Source organism: Muscardinus avellanarius (assembly GCF_963383645.1).
Source record: "Muscardinus avellanarius genome assembly, chromosome: 20".
Classification (NCBI taxonomy): Eukaryota; Metazoa; Chordata; class Mammalia; order Rodentia; family Gliridae; genus Muscardinus; species Muscardinus avellanarius.
Window position 1 is genome coordinate 34,245,040 of NC_137806.1, and position 15,926 is coordinate 34,260,965.

At 50.4% G+C, this 15,926-nt stretch overlaps 1 protein-coding gene across 1 annotated transcript in view; it reads left to right on the forward strand.

Moving 5' to 3' along the window:
* Positions 1–1,394: 1,394 nt before the first annotated feature.
* PCNX2 (pecanex 2) overlaps positions 1,395–15,926 on the forward strand; it is a gene marked incomplete at both ends in the record, with an annotated part of 156,490 nt that continues 141,958 nt past the window's right edge. Inside the window, 6 exons of the mRNA XM_080717237.1 lie at positions 1,395–1,547; positions 8,321–8,520; positions 10,132–10,252; positions 10,309–10,380; positions 11,258–11,294; positions 12,935–14,218. Coding sequence (XP_080573363.1) covers positions 1,395–1,547; positions 8,321–8,520; positions 10,132–10,252; positions 10,309–10,380; positions 11,258–11,294; positions 12,935–14,218 — 1,867 coding nt within the window. The remainder of the gene's footprint in view (positions 1,548–8,320; positions 8,521–10,131; positions 10,253–10,308; positions 10,381–11,257; positions 11,295–12,934; positions 14,219–15,926) is intronic.

Below are 15,926 nucleotides of genomic sequence, written 5' to 3' on the forward strand. Positions count from 1 at the left end.
ACCCTGTTTCAAGAACAAAAAATAAAAAGGGCTGGTAGCGTAGGTCCGAAGTAGAATGACTCTGGGTTCGATCTTCAGTACTGAGAGAATAAAAACAAACAAAAGAGGCTTAAAGCCTATTATTGTTCAGTGTGTATTTCAATCTACTCAGTAGATAAAGACTTAATTAAATATCCAGGTGTTGCTTGGATTCTGTTCTGGAAAATATATAAAGAGACCACACACCCGGTGGAGCCTCCTGGGTCACTCCAGAGGAGGTTGTGGGCAGTTGTGGTGGCGCACGCTTGTAACTCTGGCACTTGGGAGGCTGAGACAGGAAGATCATCTTTTTGCGGCCAGCCTCACCTAGTTAGCGAAGCCCTCCACAACTCAGCGAGACCCTGTTTCAAAATAAAGAATAAAAAATAGGGCTGGGGGGTAGCTCAGAGGTAGAATGCCCCCGGGTTCCATCCCCAGTACTGCAAAAACAAAAATACAATAGAAATATTTGGTTAATGACCTAAGTGTGATGGCGCACACTTGTAATTTCAGCATTTGAGAGGCCGAGACAGGAGGATCACAGTTCGCGGCCAGCCTCAGCTACTTAGTGAGGCCCTTTGCAACTCAGTGAGACCCTGTTTCAAAATAAAGAATAAAAACTAGGGCTGGGCTGTAGCTTGTAGCTAGGAGGTAGAATGCCCCTGGGTTCAATTCCCACTACTACAAAGAACGAGAAGGAAGGAAGGAAGGAAGGAAGGAAGGAAGGAAGGAAGGAAGGAAGGGAGGGTGGAGGGTTATCTTCTTTATGTGTCAAGCTGGTCAACAGGAATGTGGAGAAGTCAAGACAAAAAGTGCGCCGTGAATAGATGGGGTAGACCTTGGACTGCGCGACCTCCGGGAACCGAGCTGGGCAGGCAGCGCTCAGCGAGTTCACCTGAAGTGCTGAGTGGCCGGATCTCCTGGGTGAGTAAAGCTAACGAGCAGAAGGTCGAGACCAAGAGACGAGCCTTTGCCTGCCCTTACCGCCTGGAGACGTTATTGATACGTAGGCCTTGCGCTCCCATTCTTAGGAGGACCGGGGAGGAGGGAAGGGGAGCCCTCCGCAGAGGAGGCAAAACGAGAGCGGCCCAGAGAGAGGCGGGGCCACCAAAGAAAGCCTATGCAGGGACGGGGCGGGCGCGGGGAGGAGCCTCGGAGCATCCTCTGGGCAGCCGCCGCAGAGCATGATGGGAAAATCCTTCCTCCCTCGGACATGGCGCCTCCCTGCGCGGCGGCGGCAGCAGCGGTCCGCAGGTCCCGGCTGAGGAGCAGCTCGAACTTCAGTCCCGGGGAGGGCGGCGGCGGCGGCGCGCCTCGGGAGCGCGCGCCTTAGGCTCCAGGGCGCCGCGGACCGGGCCGCGCAGGGCGCCGCGGGCATGGTGTCCCAGGTGCTGCAGCTGCTCCGGCAGGGCGTGTGGGCCGCGCTCACCGGGGGCTGGTACCACGACCCCGAGCAGAGCAAGTTCACCAACAGCTGCCACCTCTACCTGTGGCTGTTTCTGCTGCTCCTGCCCCTGGCTCTGCACCTGGTGAGGCGGGAGGAGCTCAGGGCGGAGGGGCGGGGGAGGAGCCATGGACGCTGGCGGCCTCGGGCTGGGAAGGGAGCTGGGGGTCCTGGGCTGCTTCCCAGTGGGAGCCCGAAGGGCGTGGGAACCCGGGACAGAGGCCGCAGCTCGGGGTGCGGGACACGGGAAGGGAAAGGACTTGGTGGGCTCCGTAAGAATGGATGCGGGATGCCAGGATGAGTCAGACTCTGGCCCTGGGAGTGCCGAACCCATTTTGCAGCTGCAGGTGCTCCGCCTCTTGGCCAGGTAGCTTGGGACCATGTCTGGTACAAAGTGTTGCCTGTGAGCATCGGAAGGCAGAAGGAAATGCCCACAGCAGATGCGTTTCAGATGCGGGTCCCGTTTCGCTTGGAGAAAGCAGGTATCATGATCAGTTACTATCTTGCCATCTCGCAGCACTCTGGGAATCTCCTCAACCTGTAGGAAGATAAGAAGAACACAGGCATTTCTGAGTCTTTCTGTAGCTTGAGGCTTTGGCAGGGCTGTGACAGGTGGATGCCGGGAATAATCACGCAGCTGACCTCAGGCAAAAGGTATCTACCTGACCTGGCTGATGGAAGCCAGGGAGACCCTTACTGGAGCAGCTGCAGGCCATTACGGCTTCATGGGCAAGGACTAGTTCTGATGTGTCTGGTAAAGGAGTTCATTTCTTTTATTAACTTTTTTTAAATTGGTGCATTATTTCTAAACCATGATTTGCTCATCTTCCTCACAACGACCATCTTCAGGGGGTTTGGTAACGGCTGGCGGGTCCTGAGTTCCACCTTTGAGGCTGTCTCTGGCGTGGAGCCCCTTTCCTCTTTTGCTGATCCTCTGCCCAGAGTCTGAATTCTGGCTCTGAAGGGGGGGCTGTCTGGGTTCAGTTTTGGACCCACCACTCTTAGGAGTTCTATGACCTTGGAGGGGAGTTACTGACCTTGTTCACTTATTTTTTCATCTGTAAAATGGGAAATACAACAGCACCAAGTGTAGCTGGTGGTTTGGGGTTTAGATGAGACAGTATGTGGAAAATCTTTTGTCTGGGTTGGCCTGAGATCAAACTCAGTCCTGGGCTCACTTATTAGGGGTTCAGCCTGATGTTGGGCAGATCTAATCTGTGGTTTTCTCCTTATCAAAGTGGATGTGATAATGGTCACTTCTTGGGGAAATTAAATAATAGTATCTGGGGAAAAAAAGCATTATTACAGATGCTGGACCGTGAGGGCCAGCTTTTCTTCCTCTGTGATCCTGAGCAGGCATTTCCCCTAGGCTGCGGCCTCTGTTCTCTTTGCCCAGGAGGGAGCTTGAAAGAGCCCTGAGGAGCGTGGGTCTGGACTCCAGTCCCGCTCTGCCGCCTGCTCCCTGGCGGGCAGGGGCGAGCTGCCCCTGGCTCAGCACTGCAGGGGCAGAGGCGGCACCTCCCCGGGCTGCGGGCAAGGGTGGCAAGCGGGGCGCATCTCCGTGCCTGGTGCAGAGTGTTCAGTAGAAGGCATCTCCAGGCTCCTTCCTCCACTTCCAGCCCTCCTTGTCCTGCGAGCCCAGGGGCCGGCGTCTCCTCCAGTTCCGGCTTCTCCGGTGGACTCGAGTTCTGGGCGGCTGCCCTCCCGTCCCACTGCCCTCTTAGGGCCACGCCACTTTCAGATTCTGCCTCGTACTTACCTATCGGAGCGTGTCTGGATTTTACCTTTACCCTACCCAGGTCAGGGATTTTGATTTTATTTGTCTTGGTGTTCTTTCTTGGTTGTACAAAACAGAGGACCCTGCGTTTGGTTAATGGTACTCTCGTGTTTGATGAACTGGTCCATTTCTTTCTGTTCCAGCCAGCAGTATTCTATTGTCTGCCTGCAAATATATATATATATACTGGATCACGCTTCACTCAGTGGCTTGATTTGTATCTTATATTTGTAAACAGGGAATTATTCTCTTTAGGGATAATAAAATATTATTAAAATAATATTTGGCCAAATATTATAAATATGTATTTAACATTTTTGTGGCATCAGGGATTGAACTCAGGGGCACTCTACCTCTGAGCTACACCCCCAGCCCTATTTTATTTTTTATTTTGGAAACAGGGTCTCACTAAGTTGCAGAGGCCCTCACTAAGTAGCTGAGGCTGGCTGCGAACCTGCGATCCCCCGTCTCAGCCTCCTAAGTACTGGGATTACAGGTGTGGGCCACCATACCTGGCTGTATTTATATTATAATATATAGTGTTTAAAACACACATGGTATTTTATATAGTATTTCAAATATATGGCATTTCAAACATGTATAGTATTATAATATCTATAGTATTTCAAATATGTACATATTATTTCAAATATAAAGTATTGCAAATATGTATATTATTTCAAATGCACATGGTATTTCAAGTATACTTAAATATGTAATATTGTATATTATAATACAATATTATATAGTATCTCAGATATGTATATATTATTTCAAATATAGTATTTCAAATGTTTATGTATTATTTCAAATACATATGGTATTTCAAATATATTTGAGTATATAATGTTGAATATTATAATATAGTATTATAATCTATAGTATTTCTTCTTCTTTTTTTTTTTGGTGGTACTGGGGTTCCTGGAAGCCCTTCTACCACCGGGCTACACTCCCAGACCTATTTTTACATTTTTATTTGGAAACAGGGTCTCCTAAGCCAGCACGCGGGGCTGGCTTTGAAACTGCGTGATCTTCCTGTCTCTGCCTCCCAAGCGCGGGGATTGCAAGCGTGCGCCACCACGCCCGGCTAATCTATAGTATTTCAAAAACATATATGTTACTTTAAATGTATATTATATTTTAAATATATATATGATATGTGTATATTTATTCCTGGTAAGGAAAGCACCTGCTCTCTTGTTCCTCAGCAACAGCCACAGGAACCTTTATTTTATGTTGCTACAGACATTTTTTCTATACTCTACACATGGGCTTATGTTCACAAAACTCCATTTAACCTGTGATGTATACCTGTGAACAGAACCCTTGGTTTCTACTGGATCACTTTTCATTCGGTGGCTTGATTTGTATTTTAATTTTGTAAATAGGGAGTTAGCTCTAGTTAAGTTCCTCTTTAGGGATAATAAAATAAAAATATTATTAAAATAATATTTGGCCAAATCTTAGAATTTTAGAAAGTAGTAATAATGATAATGATAAATACTGATTAAGACCTTAAATAATTTTATTCTTATATTCAGCCTTTTTGATTAAAACAGTTATACCAATTTGTTTCTATCTCTCTGCCTCTTGCTATTATAGGCAAGTCAAATGTGGGTGCGTCTGTTGGTGTGCTGCTCTCTAACAGTCTGTCTTATTCAGAAAGGACAAGTACCGTTCTCTTTCCTTATTCTGCCTTCTGGACTCTGAAAGCCTCCTTAGAAAAAAAGCCCCCCTACCCAGGGCCTAATCTCTGGCCTTGAAGTTTAAATATCTTCCTCTGCACTTCTAGAGTTGTCTAAGATTACTCGGGTCTTCTCTGGTTTGCTCCACTTACAAGAAGGCCCAAAAAACTTCCCCCAGTGCTCACTGATAGCAGGGACTCACTCTAGTCCTGTTATTTAATATGTTCTTAAACCTTTCTGGGTTTTACACATTTTAGTATAAATATATTTAATCAAGATAGTTCTGCTGTGGGATGAATCCACCATTTTAGTTAATGGTGGGACCTTGACTATATAAATAAAGTTTTTTTATTAATTGCTTATTATTAACTGGGCATGGTGGCCCATGCTTGTTATACCATCACTTGAGAGTCTGAGCCAGGAGGATGGTAGGATTGAGAACATCCTTAGCCAAGTAGACAGACTCTCAACAATCTAGCAGAGACCCTGTTTAAAAAAACAAGAAGAAGCAGCTTGTAATCCCAGCATTTGGGAGGCAAGAGACTGGAGAATCGCTGTTACCAGACAGCCTCAGCTACTTAGCAAGGCCCTTTGCAACTCAGTGAGACCCTGTTTCAAAAATAAAAAGACTAAAAACTAGGGCTGGGGGTGCAGCTCAGAGGTAGAATGCCCCTGGGTTCAATCTCCAACATCAAAAAAGAAAAAAAAATCCCAGTAATTTTAATAGTTAATTATTGAGGCTAATAGTGCTCAGCCCTAGAATTTTACTGTTTTAGTTTTTTTTTTTTTTTTTTTTGCCCTACTAGGGATGGAACCCAAGGGCATTCTACCTCTGAGCTACACCCCTGCCCTATTTTTTATTCTTTATTTTGAAACAGGGTCTCATTAAATTGCAGAGGGCCTCATTACGTAGCTGAGGTCGTCCTCAAACCACGATCGTCCTGTCTGTCTCCCGAATGCTGGGCTTACAAGAGTGTGCCACCACACCCAGCTCTGGAAAGGAATTATTTATTAGCATTTACAAATTATTTAGATGTTTGTAAGAAATGCTCAAAAATGTATATCTTAAAAACTTTAGCTCATAGAGCTAATTTGCAAGGGTATTCGGATTTATTTTCAACCTAAGTTTTCTTTTGGACAAACTGCCTTTGGAGCTGGCTGTTTATCCATTTAGTATTGGTGCACTGTATGTTGCGTCCTGATATGGGTCATGTTGACAGTGGCGTACATCCACACAGTACATGGTGTCCCCACCAGCCCCCCTTTCCCACTTCCCTTCCTCAGGGTTACATGTTCTATTCACATGGTCACAAGTAGCTCCTCCATTAATGATTAATGAACCTCCGCCTTCTTCCTCCCCTCTCCTTCCTTTCTGGCTTCGCTGAGGTTTCCCCGCCATTATCTGGAGTCCCTCTGGTGTCACTAACACTCCCTAGTTGGGCATATTAGAGAAAACGTGTGCCTGATCTTCTGTGCTTGCCTGATCTCACTTGACATGATGTTCTCCAGGTCTTTCCATCTTCTTATGAATGGCGTGATTTTGTTCTTCTTTATTGCGGAGTAGAATTCCATTCTGTGTATTTCCCATAATTTTGTAATCTGCTCATCTGTTGATGGAGACCTAGGTTGGTTCCATATCTGGGCTATTGTGATTTGTGCTGCTATGAGCATGGTATGCATATGTTACTGTAGTTCTCTGATTTCACCCCCTTTGGAAAGATACCTGATAGTGGTATAGCCCGACTGTATGGTGGACCTATTCCCAGTTTTCTAAGGAATCTCCACACTGATCTCCATAGCCGCTGAACTAGTTTGCACTCCCACCAACAGCGTAGAAGGGTTCCTATTTCCCCACATCCTCACCAGCACTTGCTGTTATTTGACTTCTTTATGCTCTTTGGAGCTATCTAAACTTCCATCTTGGTACATCTGGCCCGTATCCTCCGGAGATGGCCACGGAGGAGGTTCAGGCGGGCTTCACAGTGGGAGCACCAACATGGTGTGATGTGGACCTGCCCTTGGTCTGCCACAATTCAGGAGCCTCATCTGGTGTCCAGAGACACTGTGCCTGAGTTTCCACTCATTGGTTGTGTGGCCTGTGCAATTCGTCCCACTTCCCCAGGCCTCGGTTGTACCACTGGCAGATGGGACGGCAGGCTTCACGTGGCAGATTTACCAGCCGAGGCCGGAGAGAGCGGGCTGTTTGCCCACAGCCCTTAGACAGTCTGCGGGGCTCAGCATCTCAGCTGAGGTCCTGCCCAGTCCTCTCTTTAAAGCCTTTGGTCTCGCTGGTCATTAGGTCCGCTGTGACTTCATCTGGGGGTGTTCTTGTCCCTGCTTCTAGCCCAAGGATCAGGAACACCAAAGGCCCGTGGCAGCCTGTGGTCCTGGGAGGGCGAGGAGGAGTGTGGGTGCTACAGGATGGGGACATTGTGTGGGCCCAGGGCTTCCTTCCCCTCAGTGGGGGCCCTGGGCTGGGCCGAGCTGGCCTTCGCCTCCGTCTGCATGCTCAGGACTTTTGCCATGGCCGGAATTGTCCCTCCTTCTTCGGCAGCAGTGACCTCCTGTGCTCCTCGGGGAATCCACGGCCTCCTGAGGCCGCCTCAGTGGGAGGGAGGGCAGGGCCTGACCTGAGCCTGCTCCCGGTTTCTCTTCTCTGTTCTTTACAGGGCTGTTTGTGTTTGGGGAGGAAACAATTTCCTTCCTTCCTTCCTCCCTTCCTCCCTCCCTCCCTCCCTCCCTTCCTTCCTTCCTCCCTCCCTTCCTTCCTTCCTTCCTCCCTTCCTTCCTTCTTTCCTTCTTTCCTTCCTTCCTCCCTCCCTCCCTCCCTCCCTCCCTTCCTTCCTTCCTCACTTCCTTCCTTCTTTTTTGATAACTAGGATTGAGCCCAAGGGCATCCTACCTCTGAGCTACACCCCTACCCACTTTAATTTTATTTTTTTAAAATTTTAAAACAGTGTCTAGTTACGTTGTTGAGTCTGGCCTCTGACTTGAATTGTCTTGTCTCAGCCTCCCAAGTCCTGGGAGTACAGGCGTGGGTACGCTACCACTCTCCGCTCTAAACAACGTCTTAAAGACCTTCAGGCCAGATGCACAGGGAGCCTGGACCAGGCCCTGGGAAGGCGCTCAGGGAAGACAGCCGTTGGCTGCCTCTGGCACACGTTTCCTTCTGGGGGCTTCTGCCAGAGTGTGCGCCAGGGCTGGTATCAGTGTAGTCGGTCCAGGACCCGAGACCACAAAAGACAAGTGAAGAGAGGCAGCTCTTGAACTCAGGGAAAGTCGCAAAGTGAAGGAAACTTGAAATCTGGCCTGACTCGGCTCACAAAGAGCCCCGCGGTGCTCCAGACTTAGCAGGAAACCCGCAGGCAAACACTGTCTCCTCTCGTTCCCGACCAGGCCTTCCCCCCGAACGCCGCCACCGCCATGTTTTACTGCAGCTCCGTGACTGTCTTCTTCACGGTCATCAAATTCGTCAGTTACCGCCTGCACCTCATGTTCGACAAGGGAGAAGTGGTTCAGCGGCGGCCGGCCCCCGACAAGAAGCCCGCCAAGGAGCCCGAGGCTGCCCGCCAGCGCGCCACGCACAAGCACCCGAGGTGATCCAACCCGGGCGGCCGTCGTGCAGGGCTCTGGTTCTGATGAGAGTGGCTCCCACTCAGGAGGTGTGGGTGAAGACACACGAGTATGGGCACAGACACACGCGCACACACGCATGCACGCACACGCACAAACACGCATGCACATTGCTCAGGTTTAAGAATATACTTAAGAATAACATTGATTTTCACAATCAGGAGGGTTTACTAGCCACCATGGCCTAAAAATCTTCCGCCTTGGGCTTAGACTCCAGAGCATCCTACCTCCGCAGTTCCATCTTGCCGTTTAAGCGCTCAGCGCACACAGGCGTGTTTTCCAGAGCAGGCGCTGCGTGCGCTGCTGTGCAGGCGACCCACTGCTCGGGGCTGGGGTGCGGGAGAGGCTGCTCGCAAGCCTCTGGCCAGGCCCGTGTCTTTTCTTGTAGCTCCTCAGGAAGGCGTATCCCTTGTCATTTCAAAGTCTTGTTTATTCCTCTGTCTCTTTTTGTCTTTTCTTTCTTTTTCTTTTCTTTTCTTTTCTTTTCTTTCTTTTTTTTTTTTTTTGGTGGTACTGGGGTTCCTGGAAGCCCTCCTACCTCCGGGCTACACTCCCAGACCTATTTTATACTTTTTAATTTGGAAACAGGGTCTCTTAAGCCAGCGTGGCTGGCTTCGAACCTGCGCAATCCTCCTGTCTCCGCCTCCCAAGCGTGGGGATTACAAGCGTGCCCACCACGCCTGGCTTCTTCTTTTCTTCTTTGGTACTGGGGATGTAACCCAGGGGCATTCTACCTCTGAGTGACACCTCCAGCCCTATTTTTAACTCTTTATTTTGAAATAGGGTCTCACTGAGTTGCAAAGGGCCTCACCAAGTAGTAGCTGAAGCTGTCCTTGAACCACGATCCTCCAGTCTCAGCCTCCCAAATGCTGAGATTACAAGCATGCACCACCACGCCCGGCCTTCCTCTGTCTCTTAAAAATGAGATTAGTGTCTATGCCAGCGTTTTGTGATCCACGCCTCTGTCAATGGCTGGCTAGGCTGGTTCCATAATCTGGCTATGATAAATTGTGGTATGAACATGGATATGCAAGTGTTAGAATAGTCTGATTTTATTTCCTCTGGGAAGATGCCCGGGAGCACTACCACTGGGTCTCGCAGTAGTTCCATTTTCAGTCTTCTGAGGACTCGAGAATAGCATTCTCAGCCAGTGCAGCCAGTCTCAATAAATGAGTAGATGTATGCGGAGCCTAGAGAGAGATTCAGAAACCAGGGCAATAGCAGATAGATGAGCAGAAGTGAAGGGGAGCGAGCGAGGGGTTGGGAGATGGGGATGGCGTCATCAAGAGCGCAACAGCAGAAAGAGCGCCGTGAGTGCACACAGAGCCACCGGTTCCAGTATCAAAGACGTGTGGGGGGCAGAGGGAGAGGGAGGGAGTCGGTGCAGAGGACCCCAAGGTCTGTGCGCACGCAACTGTCTGGCACTCTATACCCCAATATGATGTCAGCTTTGCAGTGCAACAAATTTGAAAAACAAAGGTTGGTGCATAAGGAACGGACTCCGGGCATCCGTGGGAGAGTTTGCCGCAGCCGCACTTGGTGACGCCTCTGCTCTTGGCTTCTTTGTTGATTAGCAATGCCAGGCCGGTTCAGAACAGCAAGAAGGAAGAGACTCCCGGGAGCGCCCTCACGCCGCCGATCCGCTGCAGCTCCAGAGGGCAGAGCCTCCACTCCAACCCTGCGGCTGGGCGGTCGGTCAGTAGACTCATTCCTCTTTCTGCCTCTCCCCACTCCTTGGCCTCGCTCCCCAGGGAAAGCGAGCAGGCTGGGGACAGCTGGCCTTGCGTGGGGGGCCGCGCCTCAGCACAGGCACATGGCAAAGGGTGCGTGGGGGACCATCAGAGAAACACCGGCCACGGTTCCAAGCACACCTGGCCTGCTTGTGCCAGGCAACCACTGTGTGTCGACCTAGCCGCCTCTCCCTCCCTGCCTGCCAAGCATTGGGCCATGGCGTAGGTAAAGCCTCTGCCTTCTGCTCTGGATCCACTGTTCCCCACACGAGGTTGCGCTTGTTTCTCGGGGAAGTCAGTCAGTCACCTTGTCTAAAGTAAGTTTATGGGGCTGTGCTTGCTATGGTAGAAGGTGCTTGTTTCTGTGTGGCTATAATCTAAAAGACTGACCGCGTAATTTAGAGGAAAGAAGATTTCTTTTCTCATAGTTTTGGGTTCAGTCCCTGTGAGGCCAGAACTGTGGGTCCCAGGAATGGCAAAGGGAGTGGAGAGAGGAAGAACATATGCCGGAAGCAAGAGAGAGAAGAGGGGGAGGAGGAACCAAATATAACCCCCGAGACCACACCCCCAGGGACCCAGCTCCAGCCACAGCCCACCTCCTGCCAGGTCCCACCCAGGTCAACCCATCCACTGCTGGGACTACAACCCTCAAGCCGCAACTATATTGCTCTGAACACTAACACGTGAGCTCTTAGGGGACACTTTGTATCTAACTGTAACAGTGCTCCTCTTAACTTATTTTGCTTTTTATTTAGCAGACCCCGTTTGTCCCAGTACAGTGGTATTGGTAGCCACCCCCCCACACACACAGACACACTTTACGGGTGCTCAAGGGGCGTGGACACTGACGTTCCCTCCCCCGCACGCCGTCTATAAAAGCAGCTGCTGCTAATTGCCGGTGGCCGCTGAGTGCCTGCAAACGCACAGGGAGCCGAGCGCCACATTGATTTGTGCTTTTCTGTTTGTTTAGGAGTTGCCTGGGCAGGAAACCGTGGACGATCTCAAAGGTAGAGTGCTGTGGTCGCTTTAATATTTTAGCACAGCGCCATCCTCGCTGAAGCGGAGGATATTTTATGAAGCAGAAAGCCAGGCAGTCGCCTAGAAACAAGTGCCATCCCTGAGACAGCATGGCTGGATTAGAACTTCCTGGCCCTCAGTCTTCCTTTTCGTGATTCTTCACTGGAACCCATATTCACGTCTGCACTCAGCTTGTGGTATCCGTCACCTTTCACTGTCCCTGACCTTTATTTTCATAGGGTTTGTGATTACAGACATGTAATAGGTCCCTTTATCACCAACATACACAAATGTTTTATTTTTATTTTTGCAGTACTGGGATGGAACCAAGGGGCATTCTACCTCCGAGCTATACCCCCCAGCCCTATTTTTTTATTCTTTATGTTTTGAAACAGGGTCTCTCTGAGTTGCAAAGGGCCTAAGTAACTGAGGCTGTCCTGGAATTGTGATCCTCCTGCTTCAGCCTCCCAAATGCTGGGATGACAAGCGTGCACCAACACGCCCAGCTTAACATACACAAATCTTATCACAGTACTTACACTAAAAAAAAACACAGGAGATGGCCGGGCGTGGTGGCGCACGCTTGTAATCCCCGCACTTGGGAGGCAGAGACAGGAGGATCGCGCAGGTTCGAAGCCAGCCGCGCGCGCGCTGGCTTAGGAGACCCTGTTTCCAAATAAAAATGTAAAAATAGGTCTGGGAGTGTAGCCCGGAGGTAGAAGGGCTTCCAGGAACCCCAGTACCACCAAAAACAAAACAAAACAAAACAAAACAAAAAAACAAAACCACAGGAGAGCTGGGCGTGGGGGCGCATGCCTGTCATCCCAGGACGGGAGGGTCGCAGGTTCACAGCTAGCCCCCAATACTACACACACACACACACACACACACACTTTATTCAAAGTGAAAAAGTTTACTTTTTTACACAATTGGAACATGAATTAACATTCTGTGTTTTGTAAACACTAACAGATGTATTCTACGTTGGGAGCGTGTTCTAGAGACCTGAAGGGTTACTGCAGCCAAACAAAGATGCCCAGGTGGAGTGCTTTGGCCAGGTGCAGTGGTGCACACCTGTCTTCTCAGTACTTGATAGGCCGAGACAGGAAGATCACAGGTTCAAGGCCAGCCTCAGCAATTTAGCAGGACCCTGTTTCAAACTAAAAAATAAAAAAATTTTAAAGAGTTGAAAGGGCCAGACGTGGTGGCACACGGTTGTAATTCCAGTACTTGGGAGGCTGAGACAGGAGGATCACAGGTTCGCGGACAGCCTCAGCTACTTAGTGAGGCCCTCTGCAACTTAATGAGACCCCGTTTCAAAATAAAGAATAAAAAAATAGGGCTGGGTGTGTAGCTTGGAGGTAGAATGCCCCTGGATTCAATCCCCAGTACCACAAAAAGGAAAGAAAAGAAAGAAGAGAGAGAGAGAGAGAGAGAGAGAGAGAGAGAGAGAGAGAGAGAGAGAGAGCGCTGAAGGTATAGCTCAGAGGTTGAAGGTCCCTGGGAACAATTTTCAGTAAAAAAAAAAAAAAAAAAAAAAGCACCCCTCCCCCCGGTGTGGGTGCCGTTTTCAATCCTGGTGAGCTCCTCCTCCTTCCATCTCAGAGGTGCCCCGTGTCATGTATTGCAGGTGTCATCCTGTCAGAAGACCAGCCTAGACCACCAACGTCGCCTCCCTGCCCCGGCGTCCACACGGAAGGTGTGCCTGGGGAGCTCGTGGGAGAAGCAACGCCCGGGGCGCTGAGACAGGCGAAGCTGGCTGCTGCAGGACCCGTGGTCCCCGGGAAGGGGCAGGAGGGAGGCCAGGGGCAGCGGCCACTCCGCCACAGATCCGAGGGCGGCTTGGTGGATAGAGGTGCCTCCAAGAAGCCGCCGCACCTGTCTCTGTCCCAGTATGACCTCCTCGAAGCAGAAGGCTCCTTCCAGCCCTGGGGCAGCGCCAACTCCGTCCTGCTCCCAGAGCCCGCACGGAGTCCGCAGGGCTCAGTCCCCAGGCAGAGCAAGTCCCCCCAGGACAGCCTGAGCAGCAGCTGCCCCCAGTGCCACACCGTCGTGGCCAAAGCTGCCGAGGAGCTGGTGGACACATCCTGCCAGGCAGAGCTGCCCGTGAGCCAGGAGGGGCACGTCTCCAACAGTGAGCTGGCTGTGACACTCATAGATACCTCGCAGCCCGGGGACCCGCTCAGTCTGCACGAACCCATTAAGATCGTCATTACCATGAGCAGCACCCCCAACTCCATGACGGACCTGGACAGCTCGCTCCAGCTCAAGGTGGCGGGCGCTGATGGGGCCGGGTTCAGGTCTGACGTGGAGCCCGCCATCCCGGGGGTGGACAGTCCTCCCAGCGCCGGGCAGGCCAAAGTTCCTGTGATTACCCTGGAGCAGTCGGAAGATGGAGGGACAGGCGTCCTTTGTCCCCAGGGAGGCAGAAGAGAGAGGAGTCCAGAGAGGCTGAAGGTGGAGTCCTCTTCCCACCAGGGCTCTGGCTACGGATCCGGGGAGGGGGCCAGTGCCACCCCAGGCTGCAGCCCTGGCCCGCGGCGTGCCTGGGAGGGGGCGCCCGCCCTCGCTCCCCACGTGGCCTCTGAGTCCGAGGAGGGCAGGGAAGGCCAGGTCAGCCTCGACCCGTCCTCCTGCAGGGGCGGCCACGAGAAGAGGCACGCCCGCGTGCTCAGCGTGGACAGCGGGACAGACGTCTTCTTGAGCCGAGGCACCCCAGACGCGGCCAGCGACAAGGAGAAAGCCATGCCGACGTCCAAGTCCGACCTCGAGGCCAAGGAAGGGCAGATGCCAACTGAGTCCAACTTCCTGGAGTTCATCTCCCTGATGGAATCCATCAACACGTCCAAGGCGGGGCCCGCCCCGCCGTCCAAGGGCTCGGCAGAGCGGAGCGGAGACGGCGGGCCCCCAGCAGGTGATGGTCTACCCAGCCCCTTCCGACAGTGCGGAGGGACAGTCCACCGCCGAGCTGCACCCCAGCCCGATTGGCTTATTGATGTATTGGTTTGTCTTGAAACAGGGTCTCGCTAAGTTCCTGCACACTGGCCTTGGTCCTGAGACCCTCCTGTCTCGGCCTCCCAGTTACTGCAATTCCAGGCATGCCCCAGCGCGCAGGCTTCCGTTCTTGTCACGCGTCCCGCTAAGCCCTGTGAAGAGCGTTTTCTACACACACACTGGGCATCCCTTCTCCAAGATGCTTGGGACCAGACGCATTTCCGATTTATGATTTTTTTTTTAATTTTGGAATATTTGCACGTGCACAACAAGATATCCTGGGGATAAGACCCGGGTCTAAAGATGGGATTCAATTTATGTTTACATACATTCATCTGATTCCCTACGTACCTCAGGGCAGCCCCAAGGTGGCTGGGTGTGTTATTTCTAGTGCACCTACATGTCAACCGTGACTCTCGTATGAGGTCAGGCATGGAATTTTTCTTTCGTGGTGTTAGGTTTCTTGAGAAGTTACAGATTTGGGACCATTTAGGATTTTGGATTTTCAGATTAGGTATGCTGTATTGGTTTATTATGCCAAAAATGAAGGGAAATGAAGGCGTTGTAATGATCTTTTAGCCTTCCTAGAAGGCAAGACTATTTCAACTATCATCTAGCTATCATTTATCTGTCTATGTATCTATCTACCATCTATTTGTCTATCTATCCATCTATTCATTTATTTTTGTGTTACTAGGGATTGAATCCAGGGGCCATTCTACCTCCAAGGGCTTCCAGCACTATTTTATTTTAATTTAAGAAAAATTTCTTTTGGTGGTACTGGGGGTGGAACCCTTCTCTGGGCTATACTCCCAGACCTATTTTATACTTTTGATTTGGAAACAGGGTTTCTTAAGACAGCGAGGCTGGCTTCGAAATTGCCCAATCCCCCTGTCTCCACCTCCCAAGCACAGGGATTACAAGCTTGTGCCACCATGCCCAGCTTATTTTTATTTTTTAAAACAGGATCTACCTAGGTTGATGATAGTTTCACTACCTCCAAGCTACACCCTCAGCCTTATTTTATTTATTTTATTTTGAAACAGGGTCTTGCTAGGTTGATGAGAGTCTGACTACCTATTGAGGCTGGTCTTGAACCTGCCATCCTCCTGTCTCAGCCTCCTGAGTACTGGAATTACAGATATACAGCACCATAGCATTTTTATGTACCATTTGGTGTGTGTATGTTTGGGGGGGTTGTACTGGAGACTGAGCCTAGGGTATTCTATCTCAGAACTACAGTCCCTGGCCTTTCTTTTTATGATACTGGCAATTAAACACAGGAACATTCTACCTCTGAGCTACACCCCCCAGCCTTATTTTATTTGTTATTTGTTATTTTATTTTGTTTTTTGAGAGTTTTTTTTTTTTTTTTTTTTTTTTGCAGGTCTGGGGATGGAACCCAGGGGCATTCGACCTCTGAGCTATACCCCTGCCCTATTTTTTATTCTTTATTTTGAAACAGGGTCTCACTGAATTGCAAAGGGCCTCATTAAGTAGTAGCTGAGGCTGTCCACGAACTGCGATCCTCCTGTCTCAGCCTCCCAAATGCGGGGATTACAAGCGTGCACCAGCACGCCTGGCTTTGTTTTTTATTTTGAAATAGAGTCTCGCTCAGTTGCTGAGGC